Below are 15078 nucleotides of genomic sequence, written 5' to 3' on the forward strand. Positions count from 1 at the left end.
GTACTAAATGTAGTTTCAGCATGTTTTGGAGAAGCTTTGTTGATAGTTAGTTAAGATGTCCCGACCTTGATGGAAACTGTTTTTCTGGGAAACTTTGTGTGTGCGTTTCATGATTCTGTGCAGATCCAGTATTGGAGATGGTCCTTTCGGCAGACGATTCTAGACTTGGAGGCGTCTTTTCTATGACCTCCGAGGTCACTGGGGACTAATCTGGGCCTGGGCGACATCAAGTCTACGCATTTTTAGAGATATATGCTCCTATCTGTCTACGTGTGGAAAGTTGCTTACGTTGCATGTTGTTAGAACCAATCAGAATCATTCCACATGGCAGTAATGACGTGTCTAGACCTTGAAAACAGTATAACTGTTCAGAAAATTGTATGTACGTTAGACGGAGGCGGGGAGACTGTTAGAGAGAGCGCGGCCTACGAACTCCTCATGAGCTGGCTTCTGCTGATGAAACTGCAAACTATTCTTCAGTAAAATTTTTCTTTAATTAATCTGACTCCTGACTCCTGGTCTTCATTTTTCACTACTGGTCCTGGGTCCTAAGCTGTTACCCCAACAGTGGATATTAGTATTGTGGATATTAGTTTTGTGGATATTAGTTTTGTGGATATTAGTTTTGTGGATATTAGTTTTGTGGATATTAGTTTCCACAGGGTACCCTCAGTGGGCTACTGTGGATATTTAAGTTCCATTGCTAATGATCTGCGTTTAATAGCAAATGATAAAGATCATTCACCAAGCGACTTCCTTCTGTTTCGTTCTGAACGTGTAGTCGATGATTTAGTTCAGCTCAGTGCTGATATCATGGATGTAGACGTGGATCAAGAAGGGTCTGACAGCAGAGCCACAGTTTTACCAGTTTAACCAGTTTAACCAGTTTAAGCCTCTGGTGCTCTTCGTTTAGGGGTTGCATTGGTTGTCTTCCCAGTCATAAGTGACCGGACACCTAAAAATTACTCTTCCTCCACCCCAGTAAAAACCAATGCAATTTATTTTTCTTCAATAATATTTTGTCTTTTTCATTTTGTATTTTGAGATGATTTGATGGTATTTTTTAATATTTATGCAATAATTATGGTCTATTTTTGCCTTTGAAAATTATACATATATTTTTTATTGCAGTATTTCAGGTTAAAATAGAGACTATGCCTTCAAAATATATTTTTTGAAGGCAGATTAGCGCCCTCTGTTGGAATTATTTAAGAAATCCTGCAACCATGTGTGTAACCACTAGAGGTCTCTATGGAGAGGCTTGAGAATTCAATAGTTCTCTTTTGAACACATTTACTGAATTTTATTTTTATTTTATGGATTTGAATATATATTTAAAAAAATCTCATAGAGTATTTATTATAAAGTTTTAGATTTTTTTGTTTTTGTTAGAAATATATATATATTTTTCTGTGAATTTGTGTTTTTGCAGATTTCCCATTTATTTCCTATGGTCAGTCATTTATAACCGGAGACAATGAACGCTACCTTTTTTTTTTTACAACCAATTAGCATGATCGAATCGTGACCCCAATTTTTTAGTGTGTTTACATACATAGTAGTAGAAAAGTCACCAAGTTTCGTATCATTCTGATGAAGCAGTGATTTTTTTTTAAATTTCAAAACAGAAAATGTTCTGGTCAGAAATGACCGAAGAGCACCAGAGTTAATGCTGCCTTCACGTGCTATCGGAAATGTCCAACTTCCCACTTCTGAAATCGTGATTACGAGCTCATTACATTCAAATTTTGACTTTTGTTCATGTCCCATCTTTTAACTATAAACTAGTATTTACGATGATTCTGATGTGAAGTCGGCATTACCACAGTTTTGCCCACACATGCACATTTCACTGTGAGAGTTTTGTAAATAAAGAAATGTAGAAAAATTATAGTATAACACAAATAATACAAAAATAGCACAAATAAAAATGATACTTTTGATAAAATGATTTATTTATTTATTCATTCATTTATTTTTGCATTTATTTATTTATTTCAATATTTAATTATTTATTTATGTATTCATTCATTTTTTCATATATTTATGTATTTCTATATTTATTTATTCATATATTTATGTATTCTACATTTATCTCAGCATTTAATTATTTATTCATTTATTTATGTATTTCTATATTTATGTATTAATATATTTATTTATTCATTTATTTATTTATGTATTTCTACATTTATGTACTTAATTCTGCATTTACATATTTATTCATTTATTTATTTATACTTAAGTCATTTCTCATCCTCCATAATAAATATTAATTTATTATCTTTGTATATTTATTTGTTTATTATTATGTCAGATTTGGAATATAGATGTGAGTCAGTGATGATCACTCACCGGATACAGTCAGAGTCACTTTATTACTCCCGTAAGAGCAGAATAATCCTGGTCTTGATCCTCTACAGCTGATACACTTGCACTTCTGTGTGTGATCTGCAGTGATGCTGAACTCTTTCTCATTAGAGTTGTAATCTCTACCATCACACCACCATCCGTATCTCCATCCTTCCCCCTGTACGTCACATGTGAGAGTGACAGTCTCTCCTCTGAATATCTGTGATGGTTTAGGCTCTACAGTCAGAACAGCTTTAGGTTTCTCTGTAAGAAGTGCACAAACAGAAGTTATGGTTAAACATCTCACAAAATCAAATGAACTGACTCAACCTGTCCAAAACTCTGCATAAATGTCACTGCACAACAGAAGATATTTTGAAGAGCAGATTCTAGAGAGCATTTGATTGGACAGAAGATTTTTCAAGATTCAAGATTCAAGAGTTTTATTTGTCACATACACAGTTATATACACAATATACAACTGGCAGTGAAATGTAAACAGGTCCGCTCCATGGACAGTGCAAATAACAGTTACAAGAAATTAAAATAGAAATAGAATAAAATTAGAATAAAAAGTATTAACATAAGTAGAATTATAAATAAATCAAGTAAAGATAAAAATAGGAAATAAGATAAAATAAAAATATAAAAAATATAAAAAATATGTGGATATGATAAGTGAGATAAACTGTAGACTTAAAAATAAGTGGTTAACATAAAATATATATATATGTATATATAAAGAAGTATAATGTGCAAGGTTTATTACAGGTTGTTACACAGTAACAATAGGAACGTAAAGTGCAGTGCAATGGCAGTATGTGGATGTTAATGTTTAAACTGGATGTTTATGCGTGTGCGGGGTGAAGTGAAGTCACGTGACTGAGTTCAGGAGTCTGATGGCCTGGGGGAAGAAACTCCTCCTGAGTCTTTCAGTCTTTGCCATCAGGCTACGGAAGCGCTTACCAGATGGCAGCAGGGTGAAGTGAGAGTTTGCAGGGTGATTAATGTCTCTGATGATTTTAGTAGCTCTACCTCTGCAGCGTTTGGTGTAGATGTCCTGCAGAGACGGGAGAGCTGAGCCTGAGATGCGCTCGGATAAGCGCACCACTCTTTGCAGGGCTTTGCAGTCGTGACTGGTGCTGTTCCCGTACCACGCTGTGATGCACTGAGTCAGGACACTTTCTATCGCCCCTCGATAGAAAGTTTTCAGGATGGCTGGTGAAACCCTGAATTTCCTCAGCTGGCGCAGGTGGTACAGTCTTTGCCTGGCTTTTTTCACCTGTGTCTGGATGTGTGTAGTCCAGGTCAGATCCTCGGAGATGTTCACACCCAGGTATTTGAAGCTGCTCACTCTCTCTACCGGTGTCCCGCTGATCATGAGAGGGGAGTATGACCGATGCTGTCTCTTCCTGAAGTCCACAATCAGTTCTTTGGTCTTGTTAACATTCAGAGAGAGACAGTTGTCCTGGCACCATGATGTCAGTTGCTCCACTTCGTCCAAGTATGCCGTCTCATTGTTGTTGGAGATGAGACCCAGGACAACAGTATCATCAGCAAACTTGATGATGGAGGTGGAGCTGTGTGTGGACAAACAGTCATGGGTGTAGAGAGAGTAGAGCAGGGGACTCAGCACACAGCCCTGTGGAGCTCCAACACTCAGGGTGATGGAGGTGGAGGTGAACTGGCCTACTCTCACCGCCTGGGGTCTGCCAGTGAGGAAATCTTCAATCCAGAGGCAGAGAGAAGAATTCAGGCCTAGATCCAGGAGTTTGTGTGTTAGCTTAATGGGAACTATGGTGTTAAAGGCTGAGCTATAGTCAATAAATAGCAACCTGACATAGTTCCCACTTTTGCTGTCGATGTGAGTGAGGCAGGAGTGAAGGACGTGAGAAATGGCATCTTCAGTCGATCTATTGGGACGATAGGCAAACTGAAGAGGGTCCAAAGTGTCAGGAATGGAGGAGCAAATGTTGTTTTTAATGAGTCTCTCAAAGACCTTCATGACTAAAGATGTGAGAGCCACTGGACGATAGTCATTTAGGCAAGAGGGTTTACTGATCTTAGGTACAGGGATGATGGAGGATCGTTTGAAGGAGGTGGGGACAACAGATGTAGCAAGGGACTCGTTAAATATGGATGTAAAGAGCCCTGCGAGCTGATCAGCACAGGACCGCAGAACACGACCTGAAATACCATCCGGCCCAGCAGCTTTCCTGACATCCACACGTTTGAGTGCCCTCCGAACCTCGTCCTCCGTGACAGAGATCACGTGACCGTTGCTGCTCTGAGGGACTCTCTCTGACGCGTCACTCGCCGGAGTCGCGCTGCCGCGATTACCATCAAAGCGAGCGTAGAAAGAGTTTAACTCGTTCACCAGCAACGGATCAGCTCTCACCTCTGCAGAGGATTTAGTTCCAAAAGCACAGATGGTTCTCAGTCCCTGCCACATCCGCCGGGAGTCGTTGAGTTGGAAATGAGATTCCACTCGGTCTTTATAGCGGAGTTTTGCGGCTTTAACGGCGCGCCGGAGGGCGTAACATGAAGCTTTGTACTCCCTCATATCCCCCGTTAGGAGACCGGCATTGTAAGCGGTGGTGCGCGAGTTTACTGCAGTGCGAATTGAACTGTCCACCCACGGTTTCTGATTAGGGAAGGACGTTATAGTTAATGTTTGTGTGGCTTGCTCTGTCAGTGTATTGATAAAGCAGAGCGCCACTTCTGTGAACTCGCTGACGTCTTCAGAACTCGCGCGGAACATGTCCCAGTCGACGTCATCAAGACATTCATTGAGATCTGATGAGAAGCTGAAGTGCAGAGTGATGTCATCAACATCACTGATCCTCATTGGCTGAAGTGAGAGACTGTAAGTTTTGATCTCTTATATCTTCTACATGTGAATTGTGTCATTGTTGTGGAGCAACACTAGCGTACAGATAACAGTGAGACTCACATATTCATACTAGAAGACCAACAACTGCCATTCTGATTTCATGTGGACATTAAACAGTTCATTAACACTTAAAAAGAGCACAAAAATGGAAATACATAATTTTTATGGAATAAATGGGAAATAAAATATTGAATATTGAAGAACATTTTTCATTCATTTAATTAAAAACAATTCCGCTTTGCGTCGTGTCTATCAGCTGTTATAGCTGTTAGTGTTGGAGAATTACGCTGATTATATGATATAAGATTATGTATCAATAAGATTATGACTAGGCCTTCTGTCTTCTGTAATGAGAGGGTCTTGGAAGAACATGGAAAACTGAGATCACATCATTTGGTGTGTGGGCTCAGAAGTGAGGCCTAGATGACCAGTGGAGCGTTTAGAGAATGATACCTCACATGTGAAGAGGAGCTCTGGGGTTTTTCCACAACAAATCTTAAAAGATGCAGAGCTTTGCATTTAAGTGTTGCGAAATCATAAGATGCTGTTGCGTAACCGCAAGGTGGAGTCAGAGGAGAAAGGAGGGCTGGAAGATGCCCATTGGATGAGGGGAGATAAGAAAGCAGGATCAATGATGAGTTTTACTATGGAAATATCAGATGTTCAGCTGGCATTTCACTTTGTTGTTCATGCAATAAAGTTAAATAAAGTTAATATCTTCTGAGACCTGGAACTTCGACTCTGAGAGATTGAATTGAATTCGACTTCTTCCAAATTTCTTCAAAGAGAACTTAGAAAATCCCACAATATATTTGGCGGAGCCAGCCATGGAGAGGAAAGGTAACTACCTAAAAGCCTTACTAAACGAACCAAAAATTTGATTATGACTAAAATAAAATGTTTTAAATGTATATTTACATTGGAGGACAGTGATGTAATATCCAGGTACTGGCGATATCGCATGCATGTTTTTTCTTTTTTCTTATATATATAGATGTACGCAAGAACTGCATCTTGCCTGAGAGGGGCATCTTTGTGTGTGTGTGTGTGTGTGTGTGTGTGTGTCTGTGTGTGTGTGTGTGTGTGAGTGAGTGTGTGTGTGAGAGAAAGAGGCTGCACTTGTCTGGAGCTGATCCAAAAAGATAAGGTGCGCCGTTAATTAGGAGGATAGGGAGAGTTTTGTAAAAAGTGAGCAATTTCAGAAGAAAGCTGAAGGAAGTGTATATTGTTGCAAGCTGTGGAAAAAGTTGTTGACAAATGGAGTCTTTAAACGCCTCAGATGTAAAGATATTCGCTGTCAAAGTGAGGCCAAAATGAATGGGAGTCAATGGGATGCTAACAGCAGGTGATGGCTTGGTTAGCAATGGCTGCCCCTATGGAAGATACGCTTTCCGGAGGCTGGATTTCCCCCTTGAAGAGCACAGACTAAAGATAGCAAGCACTGGGTGAGAGAAAAAATACCAACCCAGCCGGGTGGCCCTATTGTAAAAAACATTTGGGAAGGCAGAGAGGAAAACAAATTGAACAATTATTATTATTAGACCCAGCTATATTATCAGAAGTTGCAACCACCAGCAGAAAGTCACGATTTGGCAGAGGACAAACAGTTATATTGGTCTTTAGTGCCTTTCACTGGAGACCTTGTTTGAACAGAAACACTGGGAAAATCAGACTAATTCTCACTAAATTGAACATTGGCATCATGCCACTGCTGGATATCTTGTGAATTGAAATGATAAAGATACTGAAAATTTAAAGTAGAAAATAAAATCTAAAGTGAGAGGCAAAAAGAAATACACATTGTAAAAATTATTACAATAATTAAAATAATTCCAAGAAGATGGTTCTGTCATTTATTTGGACATTTTCCAGATTGCAAACGCTGTGATCCAGACAGAGAGACGCAGTTTCTAATAACTCAAAAGTTAAATTAAGAAGGAGTGTCCATTGAAAAGCTGCATGTTTGAAAGTGTATGAGTGAAACCCGGGTGTGTGAATGTGTGTGAATGTGCATGAAGAGTGAATAACTGCGCAGAGCATAAAAACAGGGGCGCGCATTGAAGAGACTGAAGGTTAGATAAGGAGAACGTTTGTGTGTGTGAGCACTGAAGTGTGAAGGAACTTTTTTTCTCCTCTTCCAGCTTGTGGGGAAAGCTTAATGAATTTGAGAAAGACAGAATTAGAAGATCGAATATAGAACTCAGAGAAGAGCATCATTTTAAGGAAGCACTGATAGAATCCATAAAAAAATGTTTGGCTGGAAAGTGAGTTTGTGGATGCAAAGGGATCCACTATCCACTACACACTATTGAGAAAACTCACTAAAGTTACACATTTATGACACATTGAAAAAAGAAAGGCCTCTGATAGATTGGTGTTATGAGGTCAGACAATATATGACCCTGGCATTGGTCAAAAAATTATAAAGGTCAAAAAAGTGAAAAGGGAGAAGCAAAGAGGGAACAATAACAAGTACAGACCTAGTTTATATAAATAAATAAAAAGAGAGAGGGAGAAAACATTTTCAAAAATAGAAAGATGTAAAAGTGAGATATAATGACAAAAAGAGAAATAAAACAGAAATATAGTCTACTCATGCGCCACCTTATGACACTTTGGAGAAGCAAATGTCTGTCACAACAGGAACAGTAGAAGAAGGTAAAGCTGCATGATACTTTCCTATAGCTCAAACAGTAGAGCATGGTGCTAGCAACACCAAGGTCATGGGTTCGATTCCCTGGGAAAGCAAGAATTGACAAAATGTAAAAAATGTGTACCTTGAATGCAATGTAAGTCGCTTTGGATAAAAACGTCTGCCAAATGCATAAATGTAAATGTAAATGTACTGAAGAAAAATGGATTAACCTATTCAACCTAGTAATTGTTTTTAATTGGTTGTATGTTTTATGTCTACATGTAACTTAATGTATAACTGCACATCAGTGGCGGATCTAGAAAATTTTACATGGGGGGGTAAAGGGGTGGCAAGAGGTCTTGGCAGGGTGGCACGGGTAGATGGTACATGGAAATCACTATACGTGAATTGCTTTAACAAAACAAACACAAAACCACTTTTAAACTACAGTACTTATTGTTTAATCATGCCCTTACACTCTACAAAGGTTTTTAATTCACAACAGGAATAAGCCCAGTGTTCAAACAAAACAAAACAGTATAAAAAGCAAAATGAAAATATAAAAAAGTACCATAATTGTGTCCAAGCTGCAGTGGACTGCAAATATACAACAGTGGACAATACTCAAGTTCTTATTATAATTAAAAACTTATAATTACAGTCCACAAATGAAATGACCCATGATCACCCATCTTTTTTAGGAAAGCTTAAGGCGACTGTTGTTGTGCTTTGCAGCAAAATGTTTCAAAAACAGCGTTATGTGTTTCTCAACATGTTACAGTGTTTACATGGTACAATTTCTGGTAAGCTACACTTTTTTGTTATTTCAATTCAATTAAATTATTGTGATTTGATTTAATATTGACTCATTTGGATAAATATTAGGCACACAAGATGTACCTAATCTCAAGAAAAAACAACTCACCTAATGCTGTAAACATACAGAGAGCCCTATCAGCTGGCAGTGTTATTTAAGGTTAAAAAATAACTCAAATTACATATAATGCGTTTTTTTTATTATAATAACAACTTTATTTAATTATATAAATAAAAATATAATTAATATGTAATATGGTACACTACACATATTTAGCAAAATACTCTCGACTATAGCACATTTCTAGCCAACTAATGTGCTATAGCCTAAATGGCTAAATCATTAAATCATAATCATTAAATGGCTTTCCTGAGGTAAATGTTATGTGCCATAATTGTTCTCCAGTTGTTATATTGACCCCTTTGTTAGATTGATTGGTCGATACTATGTATGATGAATATACATTTAGGTAAGTTGTAGGCTACTGTTTCTTTCAACATTGTTCATTCGTGTTTATTTACTATTAGCTAGTAGAGATGATCGGTCCACGTGCAGCTAGGGATCTGTCACGTAACATTTACAAGCGCCAAAACGGCATTTATTGTTTGAATTTCGTAATAAAAGTGACAGAATCTGAGAGCTGAGATTTTTTTTTATATCATAAGTAACCTGCTCTGTCTAGTCTGTCGGTCTCCGTGTCCTCTTTGCTTCGCGATTTTTCTGTGCGTGAGAGCGTGAAAAGTGTCAATTGCATGTGTCTCTGTGTCACGGTGAATGCGTGAGATTTGGCAGTTATGGATACAATATTTTTATATTTTTTATTAAGCTGTTCTTGTCTTTACTAAAATCAAAATTAGGCTAATCAAAGGGAAGAGTGCTCTTACGAATCACAACCGCTGATTTTGGCTAACGTAATAGACTCGCTGTTTTTGCTGCTGCTGAATCGTCTTTAGCATACAATACATTCATTACAAATGTAATCTTAAGTTAAGCGTGTGTTTAAACTACACCTGGGGAAACTCACTTCACCTTCAGGGGCTCTGGGGCAGCTCAGTCTCTCCAGTGGGTTTGTAGGGCCACCGCACCGCAGCAGACTCGCTGTCGCTGTGTGTGAGCCAGACTGAGCGAACGCCGCTCTGCACGTTTGAATCAGGGACGTAGCTAGTATTTGAGGGGCGGGGGGAGGGGTATTTTATGTATTTTAATTTTAATACATTTAAAATAAAAAATTAAATGGTTTACTTTTGGTAAATGTATTGGAGATACTGGCGGGTTGTTTTTACAAGTACAGTTTTTGGATCATCAAAGTTAGGGGGGCAGCTGGGGGGGCAAGGCTCTAGAGTGGGGGGGCACCTGCCCCCCCTTGCCCCCCTGTAGATCCGCCCATGCTGCACATGCAAACTCAGCTGCCTATCTTGGCCAGGACACAAAAATGAACTGTAAAAGAGATTTTAATCTCAGTGAGTTTTTTCTCCTGGTTAAATAAAGGTAATAAACCTGTCAACCTGTTAAATCATGCAAATATTATATGAGATACGATATTGATTTAAGGATGTAAAAATATTTTACTTTTTTTTTTTTTATATATATATAACCTAATGTGCTTAATACTCGCAATTGAATAATACTAATTTAATAATCATTCAACCCAGAATGCCTTTTGTGACATGCAGAGGTGTCAAGTAACGAAGTACAAATACTTCGTTACCTTACTTAAGTAGAAATTTTGAGTATCTATACTTTACTGGAGTAATTATTTTTCAGCCTACTTTTTACTTCTACTCCTTACATTTTCAAGCAATTATCTGTACTTTCTACTCCTTACATTTTAAAAATAGCCTCGTTACTCCTATTCTATTTCGGCATGTTTTCATTCCGGCTTGTCATAAAAAAAAAACAACTATCCAGATAAATCGCGCCATTCACAGAGTGAATTTGATTGGTGTTGGATGAGAAGGATAAACATAAACCGTTCCGACACCCTATTGGGTTGTAGGCGATCAATCACGCCTGCACCTGCACAAATCACACACCATTGTTGCCAGATAGGGCGGGTCCTCGCCGACGAGCACACACTTTCAGCCAATCAGCGATCAGCAGGCAGACGTGCTCAGCCTCATTCATGACTTTAGCCGGGTTTTTAGCGCGATAACTCGTAGCTGTATATTCCAGTGAATCAGTGATCGCTATGCCAGTGGCATAAATACACAGTAAGTTGTATCTACAGTAAAGAGTGGGATAGGGGCTCAACTCTCAAACGTGAATTACACCTGTGACTCGAAGACTCTTTAAATATAACCGTGACTCCCGTCCATCATCATACACACACTTAGGACATCTGCAACTAGCAACCCCGACAGCTGCTGAAAGATGTTCAAATCAACCATTAATCTGTTCTGACTGTGCTAAATGCATGTGCAATATACTTCACGAAAGACATACTGTAGTTTTGTCAAAGCAAAGTGCAACACAAGGGTAAGCGCATTGTTGTTATTTATTTGTTGACGGATTATTGTACAGTATCAATGAATTACGCATTTTGACATTGGTGTGTGCATTAACGTGTGAAATGCCTGTTAATTACATTGCTTTTTCCAATCTCTATATTGGGCACTTTTTGCACGTAAATTGTCTTCTTACTGTTGACATTGAAAATCTTGTGTTTTTCTAAGGGATTGCTGTTTTGACAGTTTCTAGCTGACATATAGTCATATTTGAACCGTTTTACTGGGATTTTTTTTTTGTAATCATCAATGTTATGCTTTAAGGAGATAAAATGGTAACTTACTTATCAACATTGATATGGCAATAAAATATCACATTATTTTGGCAGTTAAAGTTTTGGGTTTTTTTCTTGGAGTGACTAGTTGCCTATAAGTATTGTAAGAGGTGCAAATTGTTATCAATAACCAGGCATGTTATCAATAACCATTTTTTTTTTAAATATAAATGTACATTTGGTGAGGTTTTTGGGCTGGAAATTGTTGACCCAATCTGGCCACACTGATCACACATTCAAAAAATGGTTATTGGTAACATGCCTCTGAATTTTGACTTTTTGCACCTTTACAATATTTAAAGGCAACTAGTCATCAAATCTTCCACTCCATGAAACACGTTAATGCTCAGTAGTTCGAGAACTTGGAACCGTTTTAAAAATAAATGTTGCAGCCATGGAGACGGTACTCAAAAGTGTGGCTTTATTTCACTTTTTAAAAAAAGGCTGGGTCGGCACAGTGCAACACATGTGACAAACTTATTTCTTGCACAGGAGGAATGCACTACAAATATGTGTTGTATAAATTAACGAGTGTAGTGTGTTTGACATGCAGCGCAGGTCCACTGTCCTCCTCGGGCAACCCTGCGCTAACCAACGTTATTAAAGGGATAGTTCACCCTGAAATGAAAATAAAGCCTTCTTTTACTTACCCTGATGTTGTCCCAGTGCCCTTTGTCCTTCTATCTTTTTCAGACCTCAAAAGCAGAAATTTAAAAAAAAATAGTCCTGCACGTGCTCCTTCCTATTATGGCAGTGAATAGCGACCAGGCTAAAACATTACAAAAAATAAACAAATGTATCACGCAATGATACAGGGAGACGCGCGGCATATATGGAAAGTGTTCAGGGGGCACACTATAAGGTTTTGCGAGAAAGAACCCGTATTATTCAGTCAAAACACTGAGCTCGGCCGTTACTCTGAGCGCGCTCCTGTGTGTGCACACTAACTCGCACTGTTGTCATTGCACCCAGGATAAGCACACACACACACACACATGCACCATTTTGAGAAATCAGGCTCAATAGAAACAGTGACTCTCGTCTTTTCTATAACGTATATTATAAGAAATAATATTAATAATATAACCTCCTTAAGTGAATGTTGTGTACCGGTTGTCATGACAATATTGCATGAGGCTACTGACGGCTTGGAGTGCGCACACACAGGAAAACGCGCATTTGAACAACAGCAGGGTGAGGAAAAGATGGCTTTATTTTCATTTCCGGGTGAACTAGCGTTATCCCTTTAACGTTACCTCGTCACAATCAGGTAAGTGATTGTAGTGTAATAACAAAGCCCTTGACCAAATTGCTAATTGTGGTGAACAACAACGTTACTGAAATTATTTTTCCCCCTCCTAGATAAATGTAGCTTTACGCAAATTGCCCACGCTAGTAGCAGTCCTAATATGACTGCTGCTAATGCTATTGTTAAACCGGTGGAGACTCGGTGTGAAACTCCATTCACCTTTGCAGCAAAGCAGGTGAAAATGCCAGCGGAGAAAGTCAAAATAAAATTGTCCTCTGTGAAATGAGCCTGTGGCATGTTTTGACTCCACCCCTCAAAGAATCGGAATCGAGAATCGAAAAGAACCGAATTCAAAACTAAGAATCGGAATCGAAATCAGAATCGTTCAAATCAAAACGATGCCCAACCCTAATCAGAACTTCTTTTCATTTTGAATTATTTTATTTAAAAATATACATTTCTATAGAGAAATATGTCGTGTCTGTGAGGCAGATAGAGGAGTTTTGGTCCACTTATGAGATGAGCTCTAGTTCTGCAATGCAGGTGATCGCACCGGCGCCTCCGTGTCATGATTATCGTCTGCTATATTTGGGCAATTGACTGATGAAACATTGATTAAAATGAAGATAAACATTTATACAAAACAAAATTCAACAAAACTTAATAAAGTGATCAAAGCTTCACTCCATGTCTCCGGGCATACTGTGCATCTTATGATGTGTCCATGCTGTTCACTCTTCATAATCAACAATTGATGACATTAAAATAAATAACATTATTAAACTAAATACCTTTTCTTAATGGCTACAGTTATAGTAGCCTACAGTGCAGAGAAATCCCATGTCGGAGCAGGATTTGAGCGAACGTGGTTTTACCGATGAGTATGAGAGGTTCATGAGTGGAGCGTTTTGCAGAAATAGGCCATAATTTTTTTTTATTTGTAACTATTTTGATTATACATTTATATTACATTATGACTAGTACAGTACTGTTACTACTAATAAAACCGATCTCTGGGGGCCCAAAAGTGTGTGAAAACTGTAGAAAACTTTACATTTCTGGTCTTACCACACACTGTAACTTATACCAACAACGGAAGTAAACGCAGTTACATTAGCAAAATATGTGGGTTAATAAGTTAATATCAAATCAAAACTAATTAGCACATTATTCATATTATAAATAATTTAAATGACAAAATCTAATTATGGTTACGCTTAAAATAGATGTATGAGATGATAAAAACTTAATTGTACCCAGCATGTATAGGAAGTGTGAGAGAGAGAGAGAGAGAGAGAGAGAGAGAGAGAGAGAGAGAGAGAGAGAGAGAGAGAGAGAGAGAGAGAGAGAGAAGAAGAAGCATTAAGAGCCAGAGCAACAGTTACAATCTTCTTTTTATCTCCAAATGGCCCTTTACTTATTAGCCAGGGTTCAAGGTCCAAATTGCGAGAAAATCGGCTAAAACGTACTCGTCAGTTGCCCGGTAACCGTTTTATGAATGGATGGATTTGAGAATGCGCTATGGTTTAGTGTGAATATTTTGTCTGACGTGCTGCATGTTTTGGACGGAGTACAGCAGCTTCAGTTTCTCAATAAATGTTTTTCTGCAAGTGCTATATCATCCCCTTGGAATTATAAGTTGTGTAGCCTATATTTTGGAAGTTTTTATTTAAAAGATAAAAAGGTTTTTCTACACAGTCGAATGGAAGGCAAAAAATAAAATTATATTTCCGCCAAGATTAAAGCTCTGTTTAATGTTAGTAAGAAATCAACATTTCTTGTTCTTAAAATAAGTCTCTTCTGCTCACCAAGGCTGCATTTATTTGATCAAAAATACAGTAAATACAGTAATATTGTGAAATATTATTATACTATAAAACAGCTGTTTTCTATGTGAATATATAGTAAAGTGTAATTTATTCCTGTGATCAAAGCTGAATTTATCATCATTACGCCAGTCTTCAGTGTCACATGATCCTTCACAAATCATTCGAAAATGATGATTTAATTCTCAACAAACATTTATGATTATCAGTGTTGAAAACAGTTGTGTACAATATTTTTAGGATTGTTTTGAAAGCTTTCTATTTCAGAGAAATGCTGTCCTTTTGAACCTGCTATTCATTAAAGAATCCTGGGGAAAAGTGAGAATATTCAGCATAAGAGACTAAAATAAACAAATAAAATGAAGTACATATCCCAGTCTGAACTGTAGGGCTTTGAATATTTACACCTGAGCACTCTTGTGGGTTTGCTACTGTTACAATTAAAAACCGTAAAGAGTAAAAACATGACAGCCAGACATGATGTAAGCAACACAGCTACAACTACTAACATTGATACTCGGTGTGCG

At 37.9% G+C, this 15078-nt stretch overlaps 2 protein-coding genes across 3 annotated transcripts in view; one reads left to right on the forward strand and one right to left on the reverse strand.

Moving 5' to 3' along the window:
* LOC307120608 (histone H3.2) overlaps nt 1–15078 on the forward strand; it is a gene marked incomplete at its 3' end in the record, with an annotated part of 447270 nt that overhangs the window by 156093 nt on the left and 276099 nt on the right. The window lies entirely within an intron of this gene.
* LOC307120113 (Fc receptor-like protein 5) overlaps nt 1–15078 on the reverse strand; it is a 315523-nt gene that overhangs the window by 49665 nt on the left and 250780 nt on the right. The window contains exon 4 of one of the 2 annotated variants that reach the window (XM_079806983.1): nt 2356–2616. The exons of the other annotated variant lie outside the window; for it this stretch is intronic. Coding sequence (XP_079663109.1) covers nt 2356–2616 — 261 coding nt within the window. The remainder of the gene's footprint in view (nt 1–2355; nt 2617–15078) is intronic. 2 annotated transcript variants of the gene reach the window in all.

Source organism: Gobio gobio (genome assembly GCF_949357685.1).
Source record: "Gobio gobio genome assembly, chromosome: 2".
Taxonomy (NCBI): Eukaryota; Metazoa; Chordata; class Actinopteri; order Cypriniformes; family Gobionidae; genus Gobio; species Gobio gobio.